Genomic DNA, 26,803 nt, shown 5'->3' on the forward strand with positions numbered 1-26,803 from the left:
GGGCTATACTATGAAGCAAAAACCCAGGAAAGCCAGTGCTGGGGAGGGGCAGGTGTTACAGTGGCATCCCATGTGGTATGAGTTGCCAGCTCCAGCGAGGGAAGGAGCCCTTACTTCTCTTTAACACCCTCCACCTGGTGAGTCCATGCTTAGAAATGGTGAGTGTTCTTCAGAGGGAAGATGCCTCAGAAAATTAAGCCCCTGATCTTCTTCCCACTGAAGTCAGCAGAAGTTTTGCCAATCAATATTGATAGGGATGCATCTGGGTCCTGAGAGTTAATGCATACAGAGCCCATCATGATGAGATCTGACCCATCAGCAGACAGATCCGAAGCCACAGACAGGAGCGTATCTCCTATCTTCATGTTGATTTGTTCTGCTACTGAATCCCTGCCACTGTCCTCACCAAGCCGTTTGCTGACTCATCAGCTTGTGCATTTGCCCTAATTAGTCATATGCAAACACTATTTTATTCAGGAAGTTCTCTTAACTTAAGCTGGAGTATGAACTTAACACAGCAGTAAAGGTCAAGAAAAGTGACTAAGGCATTATATACTGCAATAAGTTTCTGTTATCAGCCTCTGGCAAAGCGGGAAAGAAAATGTCTATGCAGAATTTTAGTGGAGTGATGCAAAAGTTTAATAAGGGGGAGGATGTGTGTGTGGGGGAGAGCATTTGCTTAACATCTCTCTAGAGTTGCTATAGTATGAAATGCTTAATTGCTCAACAACTTTCCACTAACATCCTCCTGAAACAGAGTTGGGTTTTGATGCAGTATTCTTTATTATGAGTTTGGGGTAAGCATGCTTGGCATGAGAGAAATGTGTCTAGTAAGGAGACCACAACACTTACTCACAGCTCCTCAGCCAGTTCATGCTGGGAAGTCTGACATCTTTGAACAATTAACTTGAGCAGTGTTAGTAATTTGTAGACTGAGATTTTTCTGCAGTGTCTTTTACTCAGGGATTGCTAACATGCTTTGAGCCTTTGTGCCTGAATGATTTAAAATGACCAGAACCTTGTGTGAGAATCATCAGCGAGGAACCCTTTCGATGTATTGCATGGTATGTGAATTTGGATAATGGTAATAAAGGTGCACAAGTGGATCCCAAGACATCCATGCTTATGGGCACCAAAATTGTCATTCAAAGGAGTGACAGCTGTAGGGTTAAAAATAAGGGCTTACTGGGTAAGATAAGCCGAGTTGTGCAGTGTTACAGCTAGGTAGTCCCCGGTCTGGACCACATCAGTGCTACCTGGTCTTTGAAGGGAGTGTGAGCACTGAGATTGCAATCAAAGTGTAATAGAAGCTTTCACTTCTGAGCCTGGCCAGCTCACCAGGAACCACTTCATCCTCACACTCAGATTGAAGAAGCTGCAATGGCTGTTCTGAGATGCACCAGCCTCCTCTAAGGCATGGGAAGTACCTTTGGTAGCACCACTTCACTACCAAAACTCCCCTGATGTATTCCCTGTGGCAGGGCTCCGACGTGAAAGGTGGCACTGAGCTGGGTATGTCATTTCTGCACCTGCCAGGAGATCCCCCCCATTTCGCCCTGGAAATTCCTCAGGGGCTGTTACGGTGACTCTGTGACTGTACTAAAATAGTGCACGGCTGCCTGTGCATGAGTGAATTTGTCCCTATGTTTAAACTGCCTATGCCTCATTTTGAAAGATGAAGTTGTCCACAAGCTCTTGGTACTTACGCAAGAGTCCCGAGTTTAAGCCTTGCTTTGATTATTTCTCTTCTCGAGGCTCCAGCGAGTGTAGAACAACAGAAATATCGGTAGTCCACAGCCACACTGCCATGGGCTATCGTGTTGTCACATCTCATAAGTGAAGTAAAGCTGGGCTTTGTCAGCATTTGGATGACAAACCTTAAAGGAATAAAAGGAGCCTATAGCACCTGTGCCTCTTCTGTATATCTGACTGCTGTGGGCAGTAGCAATTCATTTCATACAGAAACTGCTTGTGATTTCTATTAAATGTCACGGTCACTGCTTTTTCTTCAACAGATTTTTTTTTTAAAAAAACAACACACAAACCACCCATGGCTGTATGCAAAAACGACTGCTCATTACGTGGAAGTTCGGAACCCACTGCAGAAGTGTTAGGAAGGCGCGGTACTGAAACGACATCGCTTTGCCCTGCAGGTGTTTCTTACAACATCACATGTGCACACAGCGGCGCAAGGACGTTACTTATGCCTGTCAAAGCTGCTTTTTTGAAAGGTATCATCACCTGTGAGCCGCGAATCGAGGAGTCTCGTAAGGTTCAGCTCCATACGATTCTTAAAGTCCTTGCTGGAGGAAGCCTACCAGGCGTAAAGGAACGGCTGAGCTCTGTGGAGTCCCTCCAGCCGCAGCGGTGCCTTCCCTGCCTCCCCACAGCGCTTGACACGCGTGACTAAGGGTACATAGCTAAGGCCACTGTGGAGCCTTTCGTTTTAAATAGGTGGGCTCTGGCCCCAATCCTCCTCTCTCTGCGGCCCCGCGCCCGCGGCCTGGCTCCCGATCCGAGGGGGCCACTCCTGCGCGCCAGCGCCAGGCCTGCCGGCTAGGCCTGGGCCGGCGCAGGCCCCGTCCCCTGTACAGCCGCTCGTGAGCAGCCTCCGGGGCCAGCCAAAGGTTTGGGGGAGGCCGCGGAGCCCTCGGGGGAGCGGTGCCCGGGGCCGCGCTTGCGGGGCCGTTGGGGGCCGTGGGGCGCAGCCCGGCCCCGCCACCCCCGGCCCCGGGAGCGGGAGCGGGGCCGCTCTCTGGCGCCCCCCGGCGGTCGCGGCTGGAGCAGGGGCAGCGCGGGGCAACACCGCCGCGGGGCCGCGCTGGTCCTAGCGCCGCCCGCCCCCCCGGGGCACGGCGGGGGACCGGGACGCTCCCCCCCTCCCCGCGCCCCGGCGGAGGCTGCGGTGCTGCGGGCGGAGAGAGCCTGAACCGGTGCTTGGCCGGCGGGGTTCGGGCCTGCCTGGGTGGGAGGGAAGGCAGCGGGGGCGCGGGGCCTCCGCGCAGCCCCCGTCCGGCCTGCCGGCTCTGCCTTCGGGCGTCGGGGTTTTGCAGTTGTCAGGGTCGCTGGAAACGCGCTCGGCTCTGCGCGCCGTCCTCCTGCCCGCCCGGCGGTGCGGCGGTCTGTCGCCGTGGGTTAACGCGGGGGTCTGAGCTCCTTAACCGGCAACGTCCCGCGTTCAGGACTACGAAACGTTTGGGAAAGGGAAGGGAGTCAAGCACTGGGAAAAAAAAAAGTTCCTTACAAGAAAAAGAAAATAAAAATACACGATATGCCCATAAATGTGCAGCCGCGCCGGCGGGCTGCCGGAGGCGGCGGTCTGGTTTGGGGCGATTTTTTTAACCATCCGCACTTCCTTGCTTGGCGTGAAAGGCGGGGACCCCGGCTCGGGCGAGCCCCCCGGCCGGCTCAGCGGGGCGCGGGGGGCTCCCGGCCCTGGCGGAGGGGGGGCTCGGAGCCCCGGAGCCGGCCGGGGCAGGGTGGCGGCGGTCCCGCCCCGCACACGGCGCCGCGGGCGAGGCGCCGGCCCCCTCCCAGCTGAGCGCTCAGCTGACCCCGCCGCCCGAGGGGCCGGGCCGCGCCGCCGCTCCTCACTGGCGCAGCGCGGGGCCCGGGCCGGCCGCGCCCGCCCCCGCCGCCGCCCCCCCCGTCCGCGCCCAGCCCCGCGCCGCCCACCGCCGCCGCTGCGCCCTTCGCCGCCCGCACCTCCCCGCAGCCTGCCCCGATGCGCTGAGCCCACGCGGCCCCAGACCCGGCCCCTTCCCGGCCGCGCCGCCATCTCCCTGCGCCCCGTGGCGGCCATTGGAGCCGCTCGCCTCGCATCCAGGGAGCCGGCGGGAGGAGAAGCCAGCCCGCCGCCATGGAGAGCCCCGGCGGCGTCACCGACAAGAAGAGGTACCGCCGGCCGACGCCGCGGCCTCCCGAGCTGCCCGCCCGCGGTGCCGGGGCTCGGCCCCCGCCGGCAGCGCGCTGCCCGCTCGCCGCCCGGCCCGGGGGGCTGCTTCCCGCCCCCCCCCCCCCCCCCCCGCCCCGGCGGGGCTGCCGGCGCCGTCCCCCGGGCACCCCGCCGCCCCCCGCTTTGTTATCGCCGCCCCCTCCCCGTCCTCCGTGTCCCCCCCCCCCCCCCGCTTGCCCTCCCCGCGCTCCCCCAGCCCCGCGGAGCGCTTCGCTCTTTCATTCCTCCTCCTCTTCCCCGCCGTCCACGTCGCCATTTTGTCGGCGGGGGGAGCGGGCCGGGGCCCCGCCGCCGGCGGGGGCTGCGCGTTGGTGCGGCGCCTCTCCCGCGGCGGGAGCTGTCCCGCCGGGCCGGCCTGCCCCGCCGCCCGGGTCCGCGGGTGGGAGCGCCTGGCGTGTTTTCTCCCGGCGCGGCCGTGGGGCGGGCGTGGGCCCCGCTCCCCGCGCCATCGGCCGTCGCGCCCGGGCGGCCTGCGCGCCGGCAGCCAGACGGGCGGGCCGGGCCGGGGGTGCCGGCGGGGGGCGGGAGGGGAGCCCGGGGCGGGGGGAAGCGCCTGGCCGGGGCCGAGCTGCAGCAGTGCCGGGGTGCGCCCTGCACGGCCCCGCGGTCGCGGGGAGCGACCCCGGGGGCTGCCTTCGCTTCTGGGAATGAGCGGGCAGGGGTTGATGGTGCTTTCCTCCGGGCGGCCACCGAGCCTGCGGTGGTCAGGTTTTGTGCAGAAAAGGGCCGGTTTGAAATCTGGAAATATTAAGCTTAAAAGCAAAACAAAAAGAACCCCCAAAACCCGCGGGGGGGGTGGGGGTGGCGGCTGGACAATGTGAGTTGAGTATGAATAATTCACCAAGGATTGTTAGCTCAAATTAGGAGGGGGAAATAAAAGCCTTTAAAAGCCTTTGTTACAGGGTGAAGTTAGGGAGTTGGAGTATTTGGGTGACCAGATTTCTGCGTTGGTGCTCCACCGGCGTGCTTTGTGGAGGGATTAATCGCCGTCATCGCCATCTGCAGAAGACGCCGTTTGTTTATATTGATATCGATACCTTTTCCTTTTTTTTCCTTAATATGGCTTTTTCTCTGCTCTTGTATCAAAGGGTCATCCGAGTAGGTTAAACGTGATAAGTATTACAGCGTGTAAGTTGTGTCGGAAAGGAGACTGGCTGGCTTTTAAAATGGATGGTGAGCTTTGTGCCGGGCTGGGAGCGCAGGGTGCTGGGCTTGTGAGCAGGGAGCGCTTCGCCTCCAGGACAGCATCATCTCCGTGGCAATTTGGAGCTGTTACAGCGGCGCGGGGGGTGGGTTGGGGGAGAACCAGCTTTTAGGCTAATGAAATCCGTACCGTGAGGCACCTGGGGCTGGCACCCATTCTGTAACCTTTGGTTTTTCTACTCAAAGCTAATGGCTATTGAGAAGCCTGGGAAAAAATGTTCCAACAGAAATGATTATTCTGTGCTTTGCTCTGCTGCCCTAATTTAGTGGCAGGTCTAGAAAGGGGGTTTGAGACTTGAGTTGTTCTCTGTTGCTGGTCCGCCCCACCCCCGCGCCCTTGAGGATTTATTATTTTCTTACTTACCATTCTGTCCCACTTGGGTACTTTTTTTTGCAATTTCCTTATCCTGGATATAATCTGCTTTCTTCAGAATTTAAGAATCGGTATGCAAAGCTTATCCTTCCTTCCTAAAGGCAGAGCTTAAGAAAGAGAATTTGTTGTTTTCTGTTTCCTGTAGACAGAGTTCAAAGTTGGGGATGTTTCTGATAAAACAGTAAGGAATATTCAGTTTAATTCTGTCGTAGGGTACGTTTTAATCGAAAACATAAAGCTGTATCTACGGTATGCTCATCCTGGGGGCTCTGAATGCGCAGTTGAGCAAAGATGGCTAAGCAAAAAAGGAAGGATATGAGCTCACCAGAGAACTTATTGAGAATCTCAAGCATTTCTCAAGAACCTGGGTTGTCTTAGAAGGGTTTAGGTTTGATGGTGTCCATGTTCAGAACACCTTTAAGGGAGAAGACCTTCTAGTTCCTGTTCTTTGATGATAAAATTTTGGCTGATTGCGTACGTAGTGTACCTCAACTTTGGCATGTGTTAAGATCCTTTTATTCCTTGGCCCTCCCTGTGCCTGTATTTGGATAGTGTTTAGCTCTTGGTAGTTAAAGTGAAGCTTGTTCTTTGCTTAATTATGTGCTGTGAGATGCAGAAATGATAGAATTTGACCCAGTGTGTGTCTCAGTCTTAGATAAATGAAATTCTGTCATAATAGTAACTGGAAGTGTGGATTCAATTTACTGGTTTATTCAATCTGTCCTTTGATGTAGTCCTGAGCTTCTCAGATACATACAGGGGTCAAGATTCCATAAGAAACCAAGTATCAGCAACATGATCAGGTACTGAGGTATTTGGGTTTTAGCTGTTCATCAGTAGCTGTATCATTTTCATGTGCTCCTGGGGTTTCCCCCATGTGCTACAAGTAGCAAGTTTATCTCGGCGCATAGTGCAGGTAGAACAGCGCTCTTGGGAGCTTTGCTGCTTAGTGACTTTCATTTGATTCAAATTTAAGGCTTTTGCTGAGAACTATGCTGATTTTTCTCAATATTCTTTTAACAAACTCTAGTGCGCAGATGGCTGATACTATGAAAAGCTTTTCCCCAGGTCCGTGGTGTGACACTTCACTATTAGCAGAGTAATTCTTGCACCATCTTAAGTAAATGAGCCATTTAGGGTTACTGGTTACTCTGGTAGTGGCTTGCAGCTGGTATATACACTAGAAAAATGAATCTTGGATTGTTTTAAGTCCTTATTTATGGTATAAAATGAATCTTTTTTTAATGGTATGGGTGCTAAATAAAAACAAGAAGCGGAAGGATTTAAGAAGTTATTGAGTGCTCAGTCTGAATCTTAAGATGATGTAAACCAGTGGAATTTAACATCCTGACTTGAGCGTCTTGCAGAAAAACTTCAGCTTTTCAGTTTCTCAGGGTTGGGACTTGAAACTTAACATCTAGTGTCTAAGAGGATGATTTGAAAGACCAGGGTTTTGCCGCTGGATCTCTGCCACCGAGGTCCAGCTCCAAAATCTGGTCGGGAAGCCCAGCTCCTGTGCTGCTGGCTATGAGGGGCAGTGGCTACTGCTGGTTTTTCTTAAACCTGTGTGAGGTCTTTAGGATTGTACATGCCATTGCTTTTTGTTAATTTCTTTCAATGCTGGTGGAATCGAGCCACCATTACTAGAGTCAAAAGCGAATACAAAAACCTTTTGTATATACTCCAACTGTATTTCTCTACCTGTTGTAAAAAGAGAAGTCTTTCAGTAAATCTTCTGTAGAGTCTCCCCGCAGACACTGGGAGGGCAGAGTGGTTTCTGGCTTACAGAACGGTGGTTTTACTGCTTTCTGGATTTTTCTGGATCGTTTGCCTTGCCATAGGGCTTACCTGGTGGTAGTGCCTGTCTTGTCTGTTCTTTGCCATTTCCTCGCACATGTAACAATTTTGAATTCCTTCAATGAAAGTGTTCAGAAATTACTTTCCAGTGCCCACTAAAGATGAAGGCGGCAATGTAGCACTACCACCCTTCCTCCTCGTTATCAAGGCACTAAAAAGAATAGCTGTGGAGGATTTGCCTACTGCAGATATTTTCCACACTTTTGCACTGTTGGTGCTTTGGTTTCCTTTTATCAGTGAAGGTCTGAGTATTTGGCAGTACGTTGATGGAAAGAGCGGGAGGGTTTTCTGGGTTTTGTTTAGTCATACTTGCTTTGCCCTTTTAAAACATAGTGTCTCCAGTCTGCAGTCAGGGTCTACTTGGTTGGCATGCCTGAAATACCAACAACCCATCCACACTTAGCAGAGAGGTCTAGTGTAGATGTGATCAGATGGTCCAGGTTGTCAGGTGGTCTTTATTTCAAGTACTTTCAAGCTTTTTTAGCAACTCTGTCTTCTGTATAAATACTTTTCCTATCTGGTATCTCTGAAGGCACATCCTGAGCCATTTGGGGGTGAGGGAACAAATGTAGCTGCATACTGTTATCAGCAACTTAAGTCTGGCAATTAACTATTGGTTTAAAGGTGGAGGTGCGAAGTGGATAATCCATCTTACTCCCTCATTTAATTGCCGTCTTTGTTTTCTGGTTGGTTTCTCTCTTCTCAGAAATGTCCATCGAGGGCTTATTTAGGTTAGGCTCAGATTGTGCTGAAGTACGTCCTTTGTAAGCCTGGAGAAGCTGAGCACAGTTGTGTGCTGTGTTTCTACTGCCACCAGAAGAGAGGTCAGAGGAGACCATCCTGCTGTCATGTAAGGCTTCACTCAGCAATGTAACGACATGCGTTTACTTAGGGGTGCTTGCTTCCTCCTCTGCATGTTGGGAAGGCAACCATAGACCTTTGTTCCTCCCTAGCCTTGAACTGTAATGAGTGGATTTTATAAGGCTGTTCCCAGGACTCTGATCGCTGATGGTGAAGTGGAGAAAAAAAGTCAAGAAATATTAGTAACACTAGCAAATGTCAGCAGTGTTGCGGTGTAAGCCCAAACCCTTCTGAGGTTCTTAAGAGTGCGCATGCTCACCTTGGTGTGCTTCTGACCTGAATGCCTTGAAGACTCTTGCTGAGCCTACATAACACAATGGATTCTTGAGTGTGTTCATGTTGTTTGACAGTAGTATTGCACCAGTTTACATTAGAAGCCTGGACTACAAGTAGGATCATGAGAGGTTTTTGATATTAAAGAGGAGACTGAATGACAGAAACCGCTGCTTTTTTGAGTATTCATTTTTTTGTACTGCAAGAGAATTTGGCAGTATTATCTCAATTTATTCTTGAAGCGCTTGGTCTTATGATGTGCCAACAAAATAATTCTTGTATGATTGTAGAGTATGCATTGTTAAGTAAACCCAGGGGGAAGTTCAGTGGTGGTATACGAGAGCATCTAGATTTTCCTGATGATACTGCTCTTTCAAGGAGATGCAAATACCGATCCAATTACAAGATGTGTTCTTTAAAAACAAACAGCTTCAAAACAAAAACAAATCTTGCAAAAACCTTGGCAAGAAGGCGTGGTAACCCATTTCTAGCAAGCTGATGTCCAAAAGGAAGGAATGTTCCAGATTACAAGTCATCAGCTCAAATGCTCCTTTTATCTTCACATACACAGTTATATAGGCAGGTGTTTGCATGCCTCAAAAAAACCACCTAGGTAATGCATGGAAAAAACTTGGACTTAATCATCTTTTCATGTTGTAACAGCCCTTTCCCTTTTGAATTCAAGAAAGTTTGAGCATTTTGAGGCTCTTTTGAGAAACCTCCTTTGTATTAGAGCAGGCGGAGGAGCATGCAGGAGAATCTGAGTTTTCCACTGAGTACTGCTCCAAAATGGGCAACGCTTGGGGGTTTTATGACATTGGGAACTACAAAAATGGCCCAGCAGAGAAGGTGAGCCTTTTTACTTTAATGACTGAAAATTCAGGAAAGACACAGGTTCCAAATTACCATTGGATATAAGGCTATTAAGGTTTTCCTCTACTGAGATCTCTGCTATTTTGCTTAGAGTAAAAGTCTCTATGAAAATTAAGTTCTGAAATTATTAGAAACATGAACATGAAATCAAGTGAATGCATGCCAGCGTATATATTTTTTAAAATACAGTTTATGTAGGTGAGGAACACTTTAGGGTTCTTTGATGTGGAGCCACAGCTTCAGTTGATGTAAATTAGCTTCAGGTTCATTGAAGCTATACCTGTTCATACCAGCCCGGGGGTTTGGTCCAAGATCTCAGAGTAAGTGCATTGATAAAGAGGAGTTTTATCATATGCATAATCTGTCATTTCTTTCTGTTGAAGCCTGATAATACTGGGACTTGAACAAAAATGTAGCCATTTGAAACATTGAGATATTTTAGTACCAGGACATTTGAAATGGCTCTGCTGGCGCTGAAGAACTGGTGCTTCACGATGATCCCTTAGTTGTTCCATAAAGATACCCAATACATAATAAACTTTGTGTGTGTTAGGAGAGACACTGTGCAGCTTCTGTTTAATTTGGTGTGGTGTGAATGAATGCTTGTTAAGTGTTTTGAGGAAAAATGTTAGAACAGATGTTGTAACTCACTACATTAAAATAGACCCTGAAGTTCAAGTCAAGAATTGAGGAAACAGAATCAGCAGCACTGAACTGTGCTATTAGATTTACAACAGTGGAAGGTTTTTCCAAGTAACTTTATTTAATAACCTTTTCAACTCAATTTGTAATAATCCTGGAAGTGTTACTTGAAATAGATCACCCATTTTGTTTACCAGAATGAGTCATTTCACTGTCAATCCTAAACCAAAGCCAGATTGGTATTACTTTATGAAAATTCTTGCATTTCAAGAAGCAAAAGAATTTGAGGCCAAGGTTCCTGTTTTTGTAAAGTTATTTAATGCTGCTCGCAAGTGAGAATAGTAAATGGACTGTTACCTAGAAAGGGAGTTACCAGAGGCTTACCTCCTTACATTCACCCCCCTGCTCACATCCACTGGAAGAGCTGGGAATATGCTCCAAGGAACAGAACACTTGAAGTAATCCACATGAAATGTAAAGGCTGTAGCCTCTACCAGCTAAGCTAAAGAAATGAGAAGCTCTACGTGGTTTAGCTGGGGACGGGAATATTTGGTGCTCAGTACTTCAGAAAGGACGTTTTCCTTGCACCCTATTCCATCTACTGGATGTTAAGCTGACATTGCTGCAGGCTCTTTGTCCTAGCTATTGTTGTACGTCATTTTTTTGACTGCTGAGTGGATCTGTTTGCTCTATATTCATACAGAAAAATAAAATTTTATATCTCTTCCTTCTGTTTTCCTTTACTTCTTGAAACCTTTCATCACAAAATACCCTGTTAACTGAAAGAAGCTGAGGAATGCGAGGCGAAGGGATGAGAATTTGGATGGAAGCAGTGAGGGGAAAACGTCCAACCTCCAGTTTGGAAAACCTGAATGCAATGACGTAAAATAAATGATATATTTTCAAGCCGTGATTTACACTAAAATTAGTTACTTTTTCAGGAGTCTGCATCTGTCTGAACATAGACCAGTTCGTAGATAAAATGTTAACCAAGAGCCTGACAGGTATCTCAGGGATGTATTTTGTATCTTTTTTGTGAGCTTGGTAGAAGGAAAAGCAGGAGGGCTGAAGGGAGGGGAGCGCTTAGTGGCTAGTGCTGTCAAGCCCATGTCTAGATATCGCTTTGAATAGCTGTGGTTTTTCTGTAATAATAAACACAATTTAACTACTATGTATCTTTCATCCTGAATGGCAGAGCGCAGCTAATTAAAAGAAAAAAAAAATGCTGTATTCTAGGGAAAAGCCAAATAACCTAGTTGAAAAAAACTAAGAGTTTTCTTACAGACAACTACTGTATGCCATGTGGTTATTTTAAAGCAGTAAATTACTATGCAAAGGTAAAATATCAGTGGGTCACATTGTGTAGTAAGACACAGCAGAATGACTTCACGTTCTGAATTAGAAATACTAATTTGGGAAGCTTTTACCTTCTTACTCACACTTTCTAAGCAGGGAGGTAGTTGGGGTTTCAGGTCAGTTCAAGGCCAAATCCAGGTGATGGATAATCTTGGCAGTGTGGTCCTGTGCTGGCTTCAGGAGTTTTGGGCTCTGCTGCCGGCTCTTATGTGCCATAATTTACCAGTCTGTAAAATGGCTGTTTATATAGACTTCATGGTCTTGATAGTAAGACTTTGTAAGTTAATGTGTAGCTCGGTGAACTCTCTTCTTGCTGCCTCTCCCCACAATCATTTTGCAAACGGCAATGGATTTCAGTGTTCACTCAGAACATTTGTGCTGCTGTAGCTAAATCAGTCTGAACTGCCTGCTTGCTCTCTTAATTTGTTAGGGTTTTTTTCAGTTGGTTTTTTTTTTTTTCTTTTTGTGGTAGTCAAGTTATGGTAAATGCCTGTAACTACTGTCATGTGAAGAAAATGGTTTAAATTGCTATGTTAGAAGGCAATACACAAAGGAATGAATTTTAATAGTTAACATACAAAGGTGTTGTCTTTGCTTGGATGTTATGTTAGTTTTTGCAGTTAAATGTCTTTTAAATCTTTCTTACTGTATGTAAGGAATTTCCGATTTCTTTTCCTGAGTTGGATTACTGGGCTGTAATGTTCATTAATTCATAATGAGCAAGACTTTCTTCTAGAAAATCACATGCTTGTGATTACATTGTGATTGCTTGTGATTAGACATGAGATTCGGGTGTGGGGTTTTTTGTTTGTTTGGTATTTTCCTCACAAGAACTCTCTACGCAGACTATAAAATAAGGAGAACTGGTAAACAGAATTGGCCATAATGGCAAAAGCAGTAATACTTAAAAAGAAAATCATGTCAAAGCAAGAAGAGGCAAAGCTGTAACTCAGAGTTCATTGTGAACTGGTAGCTGAGAGACTGCACTAATTCTGTAATGCAGTTACAGAAGGAAGGAGCACCCCTCCTAACCAGTTTGGAAAAAGTTAAAATTTATAGTGAATTTGCAGATATATTACAGTTCCCAGAAAGCCTGCCTATTCAACTGAAAATTCGGACTTTGCAATAAGTGTTTGAGAGCACAGTCTGAAATGTCTTTTCCCCCACCACTGGGAGGAGTGTTTGGACACCAGGAACAAGTAGCCCCGTAAGCTGGCACGCGAGCTGAAAGCTGGTCCTCTGGCCCATTTCCTCCCACCCCATTGCCTGCGTTTTCTCATCTTGAAACAGCAAAGATGGGGGCTGCCTGGCCAGACTGACTCTAGGGGACCCAGCTGCCCCTACTTGTAACCTATTTTACCAGCCGGGTTAGCTCAGTTGGTTAGAGCATGGTGCTAATAATGCCAAGTTCACCCCCAAGGGGGGTTGGGCTCGATGATCTCTCAAGGTCCCTTCCAACCTAAAGCATTCTATGATTCTATTTTGTTGGCCTGCTGCGCGATGAACGGTCTGGGCTGCTGCATCTCGGCTGTGGTGAGGCCAGGCAGCTGCGTTACTGCTGGCTGGGAGGCGAGGGGGAGTGGGGCGTCAGGGCTGCCTGCGGCTCTGGGCAATGCTTGTGCGGGTCCCTCTCAAGGCTCGGCAGTGTTAACACTACAGCCCTGTCGCCCCTAGTTGAAGTTGATCAACTTCAATTAGAAAATCTTTTTAAGGGGGTTAGGGGACTAACTGGCATGTTCTCCATCTATGCCAGGTGGAAGATGAGGGGCTTTTGCTTTTTGGGTGGGTTGTTTTGGTTTTGTTTTTCTTTGGAAGAATACTTGCATCATTAGCTCACCATATATTTAAATAACTGGATTTGAGCAGTGTTCTCGTGCATTATAAACCCGTTTTTCATATTAAGTTGTCTTCAGGGAAGTTGAGTTTCACTGTTTTAGTCTCTCCGTGCTAAGTGCTGGGCTTGCCTGGGACTTCTTTCCATGGAAGAATAATTAGGAAGTACTGTGGCTAGCAACTCTGGACAAAATAAAGATCTAACAAACAGTGCATAAAAACAAATGGCTGCATGTTCAGCACAGTCAAAGGAGTAGAGCTCTGTTGTAACACACTCTCTGGCAGTCTGTGCCTTTTAAGTGAGCTCGTATCTGGTTGGTATTTTCTTGGTGTGCTCTTGTGCTCTGGGTGAGAGTGGCCGGCATGGCCGTGCCTAGGGTTGAGCTCTTCAGACGGCCCACGTGAACACAGCTAGTTATGCTGGTGTAATGGTACCGGCGCTAGGGTGTTCTGCTGGGGTACGGCTGCAAACTGGGAGCTGCCCCTCTGTCCCACACAGCTGTGCTGGCAGAGGTATCTGGTTTAGGCTAGGCATGAAAAGACAACTCAAGTTTTGGACCAACCGCTGGTGACTTCAACATTAAAAGCTAAATAGGAGGCCACTTACAGTCTGCTTTCTAAGTTCCAATACCATCATGGTGACATACACTGTTGATGTATTATTGTATTGTAATAGCTGCATCTTTTTTTGTGTAATGAAGAAAAATTGAAGCTGTGTTATAGTGGATATGGTCTTTGTGACTCCATTTCTAAGCCAGGTATTTCCCATACTAGTTTTACAGTCTGAGGAGAGGTTGCATCCAATATTGAAGTATTGAGTGTGAATCTTGTACTGACAAATTGTGGGAATTAACAGCAGAACTGAAAACTATTCAAAGTTCAGTAATGAGATGTTACCAGATTTGAGGCATATTATTAATTTGGATTATATCATTTCCACATGGTATGCTTGTATGAAACTGTTAAAGAACAGATACCACTATAAATACAAAGCCACTCGATTGTAGAAAACAATTCTAAAGAGAAAAATGTGAATTGTTATCAGAAGATGCTTATAACTTTTTTTTAGAATGTTCTCAAAACCTGAATCAAGAAAGATGAGCCTGGATTAATTAATACATGCACAACAGCTGTTTTACATGGGAGTTGAAAACACGTGTAAGGCAAAATCTACCTGATTGGAGAACCAGTAAGTTAGAATGGGAGAAAGGCTGGAACACAGGTAACAGCAGTAAAGCAACATACAGGGAAACCCCTGATTTCTTGTGTTAATGTAATATTGTGTACACAATGTAAAATTTTCCTTAACACTGGGTGATTTAAAAAGCTAGGAGGAGACAAAGTTGACATACTACACGTTTAAAAATCTGTCCATTGACGATTTTTAATCTAGTTATTTTTAATTTAAATTTATCAGTTACTGATGGTATTTTCTGGGTTCTTTTTAGTCTTACTTGCCAGTGGTAAATAAACAGGAACAAGTCAGCTTTAAATGGGGCCATTGATTAGTTTTACACTCAAGGAGATGAAAACTGTGGGCTGTATTTAGACAATTGTAGAAATACGCAACGGTGGGTGGCGGGGTCTTTGGGATGGTATGGGGAACAATATATTGTTTGAGAGATGCTCTGCCCCAAATGGTTTATATGACCATAATGACAGGAGTTGCACATTTGAGTAGAGAGGCCGTGTTAACATCTGTCACTGGTGTGCATGGGATTGCTGCTGGTGTGCTTTGTTCTGAAGGCTGTTGGGCCAATTCTTGCTTGCTCTAAAACTTTGTTTATATTCACCTTGCTGCATTTTAAAGCCTTTTTGATTTGAGGCAGTGAGTGGGAGTCTGGGTAATACCCTTCAGCCGAGCTCTCAGTTCAGCTGCGGTGAATCCTGGTGGTGAAATACCTTTTTGCTCTGGGTCTCTAACTTGAGTATCTTTTGGAACTCAGATGTTTATTCAGCTATTGCATATAAACATCTCTTACGTATAAAAAGTGCCTAGTATTGGGTTTAAAACTGTCAGTGAAACACTGCTTTCTGTGAGCTATGATGCATAACCTGCTTTGGATTGCTCTCTGCTTCTGTATTCTGGTGGCAGAAATACAAAATGGAAATTAATGTCTGGCACTGAAATTGTGCAGGAAACATCATACCTGAAAAAGCATGCAATTTCCTGTCTAGCACCGGCACATATAATCCACTCTTCGGCTGAGATTTTCTTCTGAGTCTTTAGGTGTTTTTCTTTCGTGCAAGACTGATAGCAGCAGGTTGCAATACAGCTCTTAAGTTTGTGGTTTGTTTTAAATGGAGCTCGGGTTCCTGTTGTCTCTACATAATGGTATTTCTGTTGTGAAGACCATGAGTCTTACACATGGGCAGTTCTGAAAATATCTCTTAAATGATGTGATATGTTTAAGCTGACTTTGTGGCAGTTTGCATCTTGCTGTTTAAAGTCCTCTTCCTTGAGCTCCCCCCTGCCCCCAGTTGAGAGCGAGCTCACTTAGGAAGTCTACTTTCTTTACAGGAATTCAACATCCTTTAATTGACTACACAGAAATTTGTGGGCAGCTACACATGCTGATTGTGTGTTTTTTAATTTACTTTATGCAACTGTAAGTAACAAAGCTTAAAGTAGTTGCAACAGTAAAGGATTTTAATTTTTTTGGCTTTTTTTTATTATTATTGTTTGGTGGCATCCCATGTTGAGGCAACTCTGACTTCACTTGGTAATTAAACCTCATTTGCGAAAGACCTTTTCCCTATTAATTTGATCCATTAAAGAAACACTCTTTGGAGCTGGTAGTTAATCTTCCTATTTAAATTGCTGGGTTTTGCTTAGATTGGTTACAGCTTAGTTTTAAACAGCAGCTAAAAATAGCGAACTGTTGTGCTGTACAGTTTCACTATCTATCTACAGTAGTAGCCTTTCTAGAAAGGAAATACCTAGTAAGAGGGAGAGGAGACTGCCACTCGCACAGCACCGGCTGGTACCAACATTGCACTTCTTGAGTTTTGTCCATCCCACAGTCAGGCAGCGCTCCAGCAGGCAGCACTTGATTCTTTTACTCCAGGAATAATTTTTAACGGAAGCGCTATGAGCTTGATTTGAGCAGCGTTTCAGTCGGTAATTAATAATTCAACGGTTGTGAGAAGTTTTGGCTGTTTATGTTGGAGTCTGCTGCTAAGCACGCTAAAACCTGGCAAAAATCTAGAAACTAGCTGAAATATTTTCATGAACATTAAGCTTTCAGAATGAAAATACAAAGGAAAGGGCTGACATCGCACCTTGTGAGGTTAGTGTCTATTTTCATCTCTTGAAGAGCACAGCATTATTGCCAAAGGTTGGGTTTTTAACTTAAGAGCGTCTGCCGTTGAAAAGGAAGCCGTGACAAAACTGCAGGCATCTAGGCAGATGGAAACCAATTACTTCTAGTAATTCTCCCTTGAGTTTCTATTGTAGGAGGAAATTTCTGCAGGTGAAGGGATCTTGAATGAGTGGCTAACAAAGAAAAATCAGAGGTATAAAGGTGAATCTGTCTAAGATAGCATAATTACTTGTTTTACCTTTGTCAGTGAAATCTGTGGTCCAAGAAAGAGGGCAAAGAGAATCCAGCTGGTTTTTCACCTCCACTCTTAGTTTTCCACCAAGAGAAAAGATACTTGAGGCCTGTCTTCAGTAAGACATGTTTAATCAATCAGGTTATATAGTTAAAATAATTCTTTCAGTATTGTTAAAGGTCAGACTTCTCATAATGGCTGTTTCCAGATATACCTGTATGTCGGGAGCCTCAAGCTTCTCAGACCAAGGAATCCATGACTAGAGCAGGAACATCTGTTGTCACGGGGAAATTGAATGTGAAAAAATCTGCAAGATGGGAAATACTATCAGATATTTTAGGCTGCCCTTCTGAGGAACACAAACTTATATTCACAGAAACAGATAGAACTATTTTATGTCCAGAATTTTTACTACTGTAATAGCTGTAAGTTAGTTTTCCAAAGATCTCCATTAATATTATGGTGATTTATTAATGTTTCTCATTACATAGAAATAGTATTTCTATGATCTAGTAGCCTTATTTTGCAACCAAAGGAGAAAACATGCTCCTATTCTTAGTTCTGATAATTACGACTCTGAAAATCAAGCTTCTAGCATATTCTTCTGCTGGTAGTGGCACGGGGTCAGGGAGAGGATGGTGGGAGTGGGGTGGATGAGGGATGCTGTACAGTGTTATGAAGTTGGAAAAAAATTAAGGTAATCACAGAAATTCTGATGGCTTACTTTGTCTTTTTCAGGGCTTAGTAAACTTATTTTGTGTTTCAAGGCATTCAGGCTTTCAATGTCAGTCTTAATAGTATTGTCACTTGCGTGTTTCTGCACAAACTAAGCAGGTTTTTGGCTATTGTGGGTAGCACATCAGGTAAATGACTGAAAATGTGTTTCTTTGGGTATGTATTCGACTGCTTACTTTGAAACTGGGTCATTACTTCCCAGGCAATATCAGCCTGTGAATAGCTTTCCTCTATCATTTGTGGTACCTCTCACAAGATGTGTGCTATTAAAAAGCGTGTTTGCACAGATCTGCAGACTTAGCAACACGAATTTGGCAGTGGTAGTATGTGACTTTTAAGTGTAGCGAAATTTGAAAAAAGTAATTCCTGAACTGTTGGCAGTAAATAATGCAGTGGTTTATTTTTCTGTCTTTTTCAACTAGTGACAGTTAATCTCTTTATGATAACATTAAATGGCATGCAACTTTGAATTATAAATGCAGTGTTTATAAGCATGTGTTTAATCTTACTGCTTTCATCTAAGTCAATGGAAAAAAGGGGATCCTACAGATTAGTGCAACTGCCTTTTGTATCTCAGGTATATGCAAAATGAAGATAGGGTACCTTCAGAAGACATAAATGTATAAAAAGAAAAATGGACAATACCGTATGCTTTTGTATCATCCATTTAAAAATAAAGGCACATTTAACTGCAGTGGCATAATTTCCTCGGGGACCACAGCAGCATTGAGTTCTTGGTCAAATGTAAGAAAAAAGATTTGGAGTTCTTGTCTCAAAATGCTTAGTTCAAAACTCATGTGACATGCATGAGACAAACGTGAACCAGTGTGGGTACTGGGAAAAGGGAGAATTATCCATGTTACCAACTGGTGGAGAGTCTTAGTTGTTTTGGTGCTTGCTCTTAGTGAGCTGTCCTTTACTTCACACATCCTGGGGGAGGTGAGTCTAACAGGGGCAATGGAAGGAGAATGAGGCAACTTCTGAACAGCTGGAGTTTTCCAGTGTAAGGGAGACTATGGAAGGAGCTGTACTGGAGAAAGAGAGCTGGGAAAGGGACTTTTTGGATCACTTGAAAAGCAGGAGACCTCATGCTAAATCAATATCCTGGATTATCTGACCTGTTAGGTGGGCTTTGTAAGGATGGTAAAAAGGGAAGAACTTGGAAAGTATATACGATACTACTCGAGCATTGAACTGGAAGTAACTTATGCTGTAGTATTTTGAATGGACTTAAGGAGTTAGGAAGGAAACAGGATTTGGAGGCTAGTGAGGCAGCAATCAAGGTACAAGATACGCACTTCAGGAATGTTTCTGAGTACGTACACATCTGTTTGAAGAACTGATCTTGATGGAAGACTCTGCGGGTTTCAATTTAGTTCTGGCAGAGCAGCAGAACTCTATACACAGAATTACATATACACTTTTAAACTGAGGTTTTAAATTGTTCAACTTTGATAACTGGTTAATTGGCTACTGGGCAGCTTAGTTTCAAATTTAACTTGCACATAGAACTCTATATTAACCCCAAACTTTGTTTATATAGGATTAGCTCGGAACGCAGGAAAGAGAAGTCAAGAGACGCAGCCCGGTGCCGAAGGAGCAAGGAGTCGGAAGTATTCTACGAGCTTGCTCATCAGCTGCCCCTGCCCCACACTGTGAGCGCACACCTGGACAAGGCATCCATTATGAGACTGACCATCAGCTACTTGCGCATGAGAAAGCTGCTAGATGCTGGTAAGCGAGTAATGTAACAGAATCTGGAAAAGGGGCTGGAGGTGTACTGAGGAAGAAGCTGTTTCTCAAGCCTATCAGCAGTTAAATAAATAAATACATTAATAGTTGCATCCTTTCTATGGAAAAGCAGAAGACCTTACAGTAGAAATAGGCTACTGGTGATGGCACAGTTAAAAACATGGCCACTGTTCAATGGACTTTGTTTTTCCCCTCTCTGTTCTGGTGATCCCAGCTGGGTCATCACAGCCATAGTGCCATTTTCAGGCTCAGCTATTTGACCCTTCTCCCATAGTTAATTTCTTTCATTTAACCCTCTTTTTCCCCCCCTAGAGTTGTTTGCTACAACTGTGCTTTACTAAACAATAGGTGGTTGGTGCAAGGCTGGCTTAGCTACCTGTAGGTGTTTCTCCTTCAATACAAACTGTGAGGAATTTTTTGGTAATTTGTACTCCACTGAAGGTGAATTTAGCTGAGGACATGTCTGTCTCTGCAGTACACCTTCCAGTGCAACTACAGGAGTATCTGAGCTAGCTTATGAACCAGTGTCTGTATAGCATGCCGTGGATGCTGTACTGGTTATTTGTACTCATGCATGCCTACCTATACTGTATGGAGGAGTAACTTTGGTAGCCGTATTCTGAAATGCCTCCTAGGAAGGCCCTGAGAAATGTTTGTAATGCCTTTTTGAGATAAATGGTAGTATTTTTGCCACCTAGACTTGTTCCTTAAGGTGGAAGTTTTATCAGTTTATGCATAAAAACACAGAGGTTTAACCTCACTCTGCTTTTTCTGTGATTTGTGATGCCATTGCTAGAGCTTGAAGAATTGATCATTTATCTAAGTGAATTATACTGGTTTTGAACAGTCCTGCAAGATTAACTCCTTGCAGACGGGTGCCAGAAGTCATTCCTGATGGTAAGTGAAGAATGGCTGATGTTTACTCAAACGAAAATGTGTGGCTGCTTGTAGGTGAGCTGGAGACAGAAGCCAAAATGGAGAAGGAACTGAACTGTTTCTACTTGAAAGCCCTTGATGGATTTGTCATGGTTCTGTCCGAAGATGGGGACATGATTTACATGTCTGAAAACGTGAACAAGTGTATGGGACTCACTCAGGTGAAATACTGACATTTACAGATTTGAAACATTCTTAGGAAAAGTTGTTACATTTTTCTATATGTAAAGTTAGACACCTGTATACGTCTTATTTTTTGCAGTTTGAGTTGACGGGGCACAGTGTATTTGATTTCACTCATCCGTGTGACCACGAAGAGCTGAGAGAAATGCTTACACACAGAAATGGTGAGAAGAAAGAAAAACAAAATCAATTTAATTTACTTGTAGATAGTTCCTCTTGGCATTAGTACAGTTGGATATCTGCCAGAAAAAGGTGTTGAGAGAACAAACTAGTATGTTTTGCTGCTTCAATCTCAAAATAAACCTTGTTCAGAGATACTAACAACAGAAATAACCAGAATGTTTTGGCAATAGCCTAATTGTAGGAGAGATGAGACTTCATTAGCACTCTTTAATCTGTAACAAAATTAATTACTAAAACTGAGTTATTGAGGGTGGAAAGAATTAGCATGCCTACAGGAATAAAATTAGAGGTAGGCTGAATGAGAATGATCTTAAGCAATTGCTATAGAAGGATATGGAGAAGTTAAATTGGTGCATTTGTCTTGGTCTGGGCTTGCCCTTACAGGACAACTTAAAAGCAAATGCTTTCTCCCAGAAATCTGTGGTGGTATACGTAAGGCACAAAAAAGATACTATATTTAGGACCCCGAAAAACTAATCAGGGAATACTTGGATGGCCCCCAAAAGGGCTTTGGGATTGATGCTCCTCTGCACCTTTTAATTGGTACATGAAACTGGTACCTTTTCACAGACTTCTGGCTCTTCTTTTCTCCATCTGAGGGAGAACATCATGTTCACATACTCTGTATGCTTTTGAATTTAACAAATGCCCGTGAATTACTGCTTTTATGTCTTCTAAAAGTTTGTTAATGACTATAAAGGCTTGGCAGCCTGCGTGCCTCTAAACAAATCTGCTTTACTCAGTTGTTCGAAGCCTAAAATCTGACCTAATTCCTGTTTCATCAAACAAGGGTTATATGGACTCTGAATCTAGATAGTGATAATTACCAAGCCTGACCTCTGTTTTTATGTAGCACTGTAAATCAGAAGTCTTTTATGTTGTCATTCTATTTAATTCAGTGGAAGAGACCTGATAAGATATCATGGCGTTAAGGGCGTCGACTTTGATTTTTGGAAGCATTTTCTAAACTTGTCTGCCCTTCGTATTGAAGTATGTTTCTAAGGCTAGATTAGAGTTCTCCCCCCTCCCCCTGCTGTGAAATACAGTAACGCATCTGGGGGGGTGTCCCAGAGGTACACTAAAACTAACCCAAACGAAGGACCAGCTCAAACAACTTTATTCCACAAAACAGCCAAAACCACATGACAGAAACCAGTGAGAAACAGGGGTAAACTGAAATCAATCAACACCCTGATAACATTTAACACGTAATGGGTTCGAGGTGTCAGTCGGGATATTGTTACTACATGTCAGCACACAGAGGAAGGAGCGATGATCCAAAATGCATGCACACGCTCGCTCACGAGGGGAAACTCTCTCGTGGGTACCCGGAAGATGTAATCGCTCACCTGGGGGGAAGGGGCAAGGGCTCACTCAAGGATATGTCCAGAAGCCCCCCACCAAAAGGAGGTGAGGGCACTGAGCCCTGGGAAGTTTCCTTGGGCGGTGTCCCAACGCAAGGGGAGAGGTTCCGAACACAGACCCGCTGCTCTGAGCAGACCGCTCAAAGGGGGTCTCCAGCACCGCCCCATTTATACCTTGGGTCGGCTCCGAGCTGTGGTCGTAATTGGTCATCATCCAGAAGCTTCTCGGAGCCAAGGTGCCTGGCCGGCTGCGGGCCCTGTCTGTTGGCCGAGGGGCGGCGCGGCACTGGCCAAGGTGCGCACGTGCCGGCGCAGAAGAGCGGGACAGTGAGGCGCAAAAAGCCGGTGATCGCCATGTTAAAAGCCCCGATCTTTATTTGGGGGGGGGGGGGGGGGGGTCGGGACACACAACTTCACTAAGGCAGTGTAAAAACTGGTCTTGTCGCAAAAGCTTATTCTTAAAAATGTCACATTACTGAGCCTCATGCATGTCTAAATTGACCAGACTGCAATAAGATGTCTGGAAAGCATTATTACAAAATCTGTTTTGCAAATGCAGTTGGCAGACAAAAGTCTAAATTACGGTAATAATAGTACGTTTTTATATTTATTAGTATTCCCAGGTTGCATTCTACTGCACCTCTTACATCAGTGGAATTATTTTGGTTTTGAATTGATTATTAAATACTCCCCTTTGGGATTGTACAGGTGCAAATGAATAAATATGTGATTGGCAGAAAATGAACTGTGTTCTGATTTTATGAAGTTGCTTTTTAAACTTTAAAAGCTGGCGATTTTAAAAATAATGTCCAGTGCTGAATCAGACTTGAGGAAGTTGCTCCATCTTTTACAGTTGCTGCTTAAAGCAGAGCCTTAAGCATCAGGACTTGGTAACAGTAATGTTGTGTGATCTTCAACTATGAATTTCTAGACTGGTTTAACTTTTAAAAACATACTGAATTAAATAAGTTTTGGCTGCTTCTCTGAACTCTGTTCCCCCCCATTTATATATAAGGATATTTTGATGTGGCATAAAAGAGGCTTGTCCCTGTTGGTCTTTGCTTGTGCTAGAAGCAATGGACGATGTAGCGTAAGGGCTTTAACATTTTTCTAATGAATTTTGTCAAACTAATAGCTGCAGTGCAAGCCACCATGAAGAATTTCATAGTCTGTGGAGGATGAGAGCAAATTATTTCATTGTATTCACTTGTATCAGAAGTAGGCTCACATGTTCCAAACTTCCACCCTCTGCCATGATTTGGTCCTCACTCCTTTGCACGCCTCGGCAAACTCGCTCTTCCACTGCTCCTTATCCTAGGTGCTTTATTTCCTTCTTCCACACACAGCCAGCTGCTTGCAGCTCTCTTGATAGGATCAACTTGCCTGCCCCTCCCCGAATAGCCTAGCTAGTAACAGACTCTGAAAGGTTCTCCCCTTTAAAGGCAAAAACTTAACTGATAACCTGCTGTTAGCAAGTAAGGCTAAAAAATTAGTGCTGCTAATATTAATTGGTATTAGGATTTATTGACTCCCCCCCCCCAAGAATGCTAATAATATGTTTAAAAACTTGGTCCCTGTTTACTCTAAGAGTGTAAGTCACTGTGGAAATATTCAGATGCATGTAAACAGCAGAGTTGTTAATTCTGAACTGATAAACTTAAAATGCTGCAGTCCTGCAGAGCTATGGGCCCACAACGTGTTTGATTTGATCCTTCCTGCAGTGAGTGACTGATGCATTTCAGTGGAAACCAACTCAACAGTACTTCTCATTCTGCATGTGCTTTTCCTGTCCTCTGTCACAATTTTAAAATACATTAAATTTTCAAACAGTCTCTCTTTCTCCCCACCCTTTTTCATGAAATCTGGGAGTGTGGAGTTGGCTACAAATACGATACTGATCTTAAAACATTGAAACTTCAGTTTTTTGCCTACCTCACAGTAAGACTCATTCTGAAAAGTGTTGTTAGGTTTATCAATATTTCTAATTCCTTTTTTGGATCTTCTCCTAGTCTTACAGTTCTACAACATGTGGGGATTTTTTTATGCCTTTGGAAGATGATCCAAGAGCTTAAGAATTGGTTTACTGTTTGCTTTTGCTAGGTCCTGTGAAAAAGGGCAAAGAGCAAAACACGGAGCGCAGCTTTTTTCTCAGAATGAAGTGTACGCTGACTAGCAGGGGAAGAACAGTGAATATAAAGTCTGCTACATGGAAGGTAACTAATGCAAAGGAATATTTACGTAGTTTGGCAGCTTCCTCTTCAGATGTCATAACAGTATGTTGAAACATTTCTGCTTCATGTAACAAGCTTGAGTTTCACTAAGTACTCAAATAATTTAATGATTGTGCTTCAATATGCTGAATTTTAATGCTGAATACATCATGGAGGTAACTGAAACAATGTTTTAAAATTAGTTTTTCAAAACTCTTTTAATGAATTCTCCATTTTAAATTAGAGGTAATTTGCTTACTAGAAATTATAATTACTAAATATGTTTGCATAAAGCCTTCTCCTCTGAGAAAAAAATACTTGATACCACTTATGCTGATACCTGATTTCTTTTGATTTGACACTGTAAACGTGACAGTTGAGGTCTCTCTGAAGGACTTCAATACCACTCTTGCTGAAGCTGCTGGCTATCCCTTTTGTAACAGTTGGAACAAAAAGAGCCCAGCCTGATAACTTTCTGCAGTGAATGCATTTTCTCCTCTGGGCAAAAAGTAACCTTTTACTGTATCGAGTGGTATTAGGCTCACAATTCTCTCCTATTACTTAAATTTAGTTATTCTGGATGAAACAACTTATTTCTTCTTTGCTGCTGTCTGTGAACAGTTTCTACTTCAGAATGGTTAAAAAAAAAAACAAAACCCAAACCAAACCCAAAATGCAAAACTTCTTGTCTCTTGAAGTATATATTTGTTCTCTAACATCAGTTCTGCAGATCTAAAATGGAAGTTGCTACTATTACTGTAACTTTCAAATTTAAATAGTAAGACACCTTTTGCTGGGGCAATTACTCATCAGTGTCATCATTAATGTAGCTTTCAAAGAAGAACAGTTCACAGAAATGCAGACATGTCTAGCGTTGCTTCAGCCAGTGCCTGAGAGGAAAGAGTTGGCAGCCTGTGTGCTCATCGCAGTCTTCGTAGTGTGAGAACTGCCGCTCTCCTTTAGCCATCCATTTGAAAGCACTGCTGCCTTCCTGTTGTTGCTATCGCATCGAGGGGTGGGGAGGGGAAGGACTTCACTCCGGGTGTGCTAGTGGAAATATGGTTATGTTGTCTGACAGACAAGAACCTGGTCTCTTTTTAACTTTCAACTTTCCCATAGGTACTGCACTGCACTGGACACATTCGTGTATATGACACATGTGGTAATCAAACTCACTGTGGCTACAAAAAGCCTCCCATGACGTGTCTGGTGTTGATCTGTGAACCTATTCCTCATCCATCAAACATTGAGGTCCCCTTGGACAGTAAAACGTTCCTCAGTCGTCACAGTCTCGATATGAAATTTTCCTATTGTGATGAAAGGTAATAGATATTTCGTACTTAACAAATTAATTCATTTGAAGGATTTGCAGGGTTGGTACATGTTGGCCTTATACATCTAGGTAGTCTTGTTAACTTGATTCATCTGTGCAATGGAATCATCGCTGGGATGCTTTGGCTTTTACTAACTGATGAGGATGTCTTATTTAAAAGCCAGATTTTTAAATCTAAGGAGGGTGCAGGGTTATTACTTTGGAATAAATCCATTGCCTGCAGTTAACTGCCTTTTTCAACTGGTCTTAGTGTAGTGACAGCAATTAAATTGAAATGAAGATACCTCTGGACACTGAAAAAACAGGAAGAATTTTAGGCTTGTCAAAGATGGTGGTGCATTTTGGTGACTGAAAAGAGTGTGTGTGTGTGTAATATTTGTCAGGTACATTTTATTGCTACTGCTTCCCCCCTCTCCCTTCCTCAGGAGGTCAGTGTCTGCTTTCGCTAGTCCAAAACCCCCCCCAAAAGTTCAGCTGTACTTTTAATACAATACATCTGTCGAAAATGAGATTTTGTGTTCTGGTACAAATCATGGATGCAGTCAAATACATAAGATTAGATATAAGGAAGAAATTCTTTCCTATGAGGGTGGTGCAGCACTGGAACAGGTTGCCCAGAGAAGTCGTGGATGCCCGATCCCTGGAAGTGTCCAAGGCCAGGTTGGATGGGGCTTTGAGCAACCTGGTCTGGTGGAAGGTGTCCCTGCCCATGGCAGGGGGGTTGGACCTACATGATCCTTAAGGTCCCTTCCAGCCCAAACCATTCTGTGATAAGACTGCTCTTACTATCCTCTGGAAACTGAGCTTGACAAATGTGAAAAACGTGAAGGAAATCATTGGCCTGAGGATTTTTTTTGTTGTTTGGTATTTTTTGGTTGGTTGGTTTGGCTTTTTTTTGTGTTTTTAATTGGGTATTACTTATTACTGCCTGTTTCCTTTTCTTTATAACAAAAATGAACTTCTAATTAGTTGCTGCAGTTTAGATGCAGAGAGATGTTAGTGCAGGTTATTTTCTGTCCTCTGCAGTAACTTTAGCTTTCTAGGATTGATGGTGTCCCATAAAGGGTACTTACTTGGTCACATTCTGCATGTAGAATAGGGCAAAAGAAATGCATTCCCCTGGTTAGCACTGCCCTCTGGGGGTTGAAAAAAATACTGTTTTGTTGTGGTGTTTTTTTGGTTGGTTTTTTTTTAAATCTGGCAGTGGTTGACAGTGGGAAGAATAAATCTGCTTCCTAATTTCTCTTAGTTGCCGGTTTAAAACAGTTGAACATGTCTTTTATTAAATTATCATATTTCTGTAAGCTGGATATGCTAGTCCATAAG

General features: G+C 44.4%; 1 protein-coding gene across 2 annotated transcripts in view; it reads left to right on the plus strand.

The window, feature by feature from the left end:
- The first annotated feature begins 9,270 nt into the window (after positions 1 to 9,270).
- The window catches only part of HIF1A (hypoxia inducible factor 1 subunit alpha), a 28,798-nt gene continuing 11,265 nt past the window's right edge, over positions 9,271 to 26,803 (plus strand). The window contains exons 1-6 of one of the 2 annotated variants that reach the window (XM_075712525.1): positions 9,271 to 9,371; positions 19,060 to 19,250; positions 20,220 to 20,365; positions 20,467 to 20,551; positions 24,035 to 24,147; positions 25,264 to 25,466. In XM_075712525.1, the coding sequence (XP_075568640.1) occupies positions 9,271 to 9,371; positions 19,060 to 19,250; positions 20,220 to 20,365; positions 20,467 to 20,551; positions 24,035 to 24,147; positions 25,264 to 25,466 (839 nt within the window). Of the gene's footprint in view, positions 9,372 to 19,059; positions 19,251 to 20,219; positions 20,366 to 20,466; positions 20,552 to 24,034; positions 24,148 to 25,263; positions 25,467 to 26,803 lie in introns of those variants that run through there. The other variant, XM_075712526.1, reaches the window with a different exon arrangement.

This window comes from Pelecanus crispus, chromosome 6 (genome assembly GCF_030463565.1).
Source record: "Pelecanus crispus isolate bPelCri1 chromosome 6, bPelCri1.pri, whole genome shotgun sequence".
NCBI classification, from domain to species: Eukaryota; Metazoa; Chordata; class Aves; order Pelecaniformes; family Pelecanidae; genus Pelecanus; species Pelecanus crispus.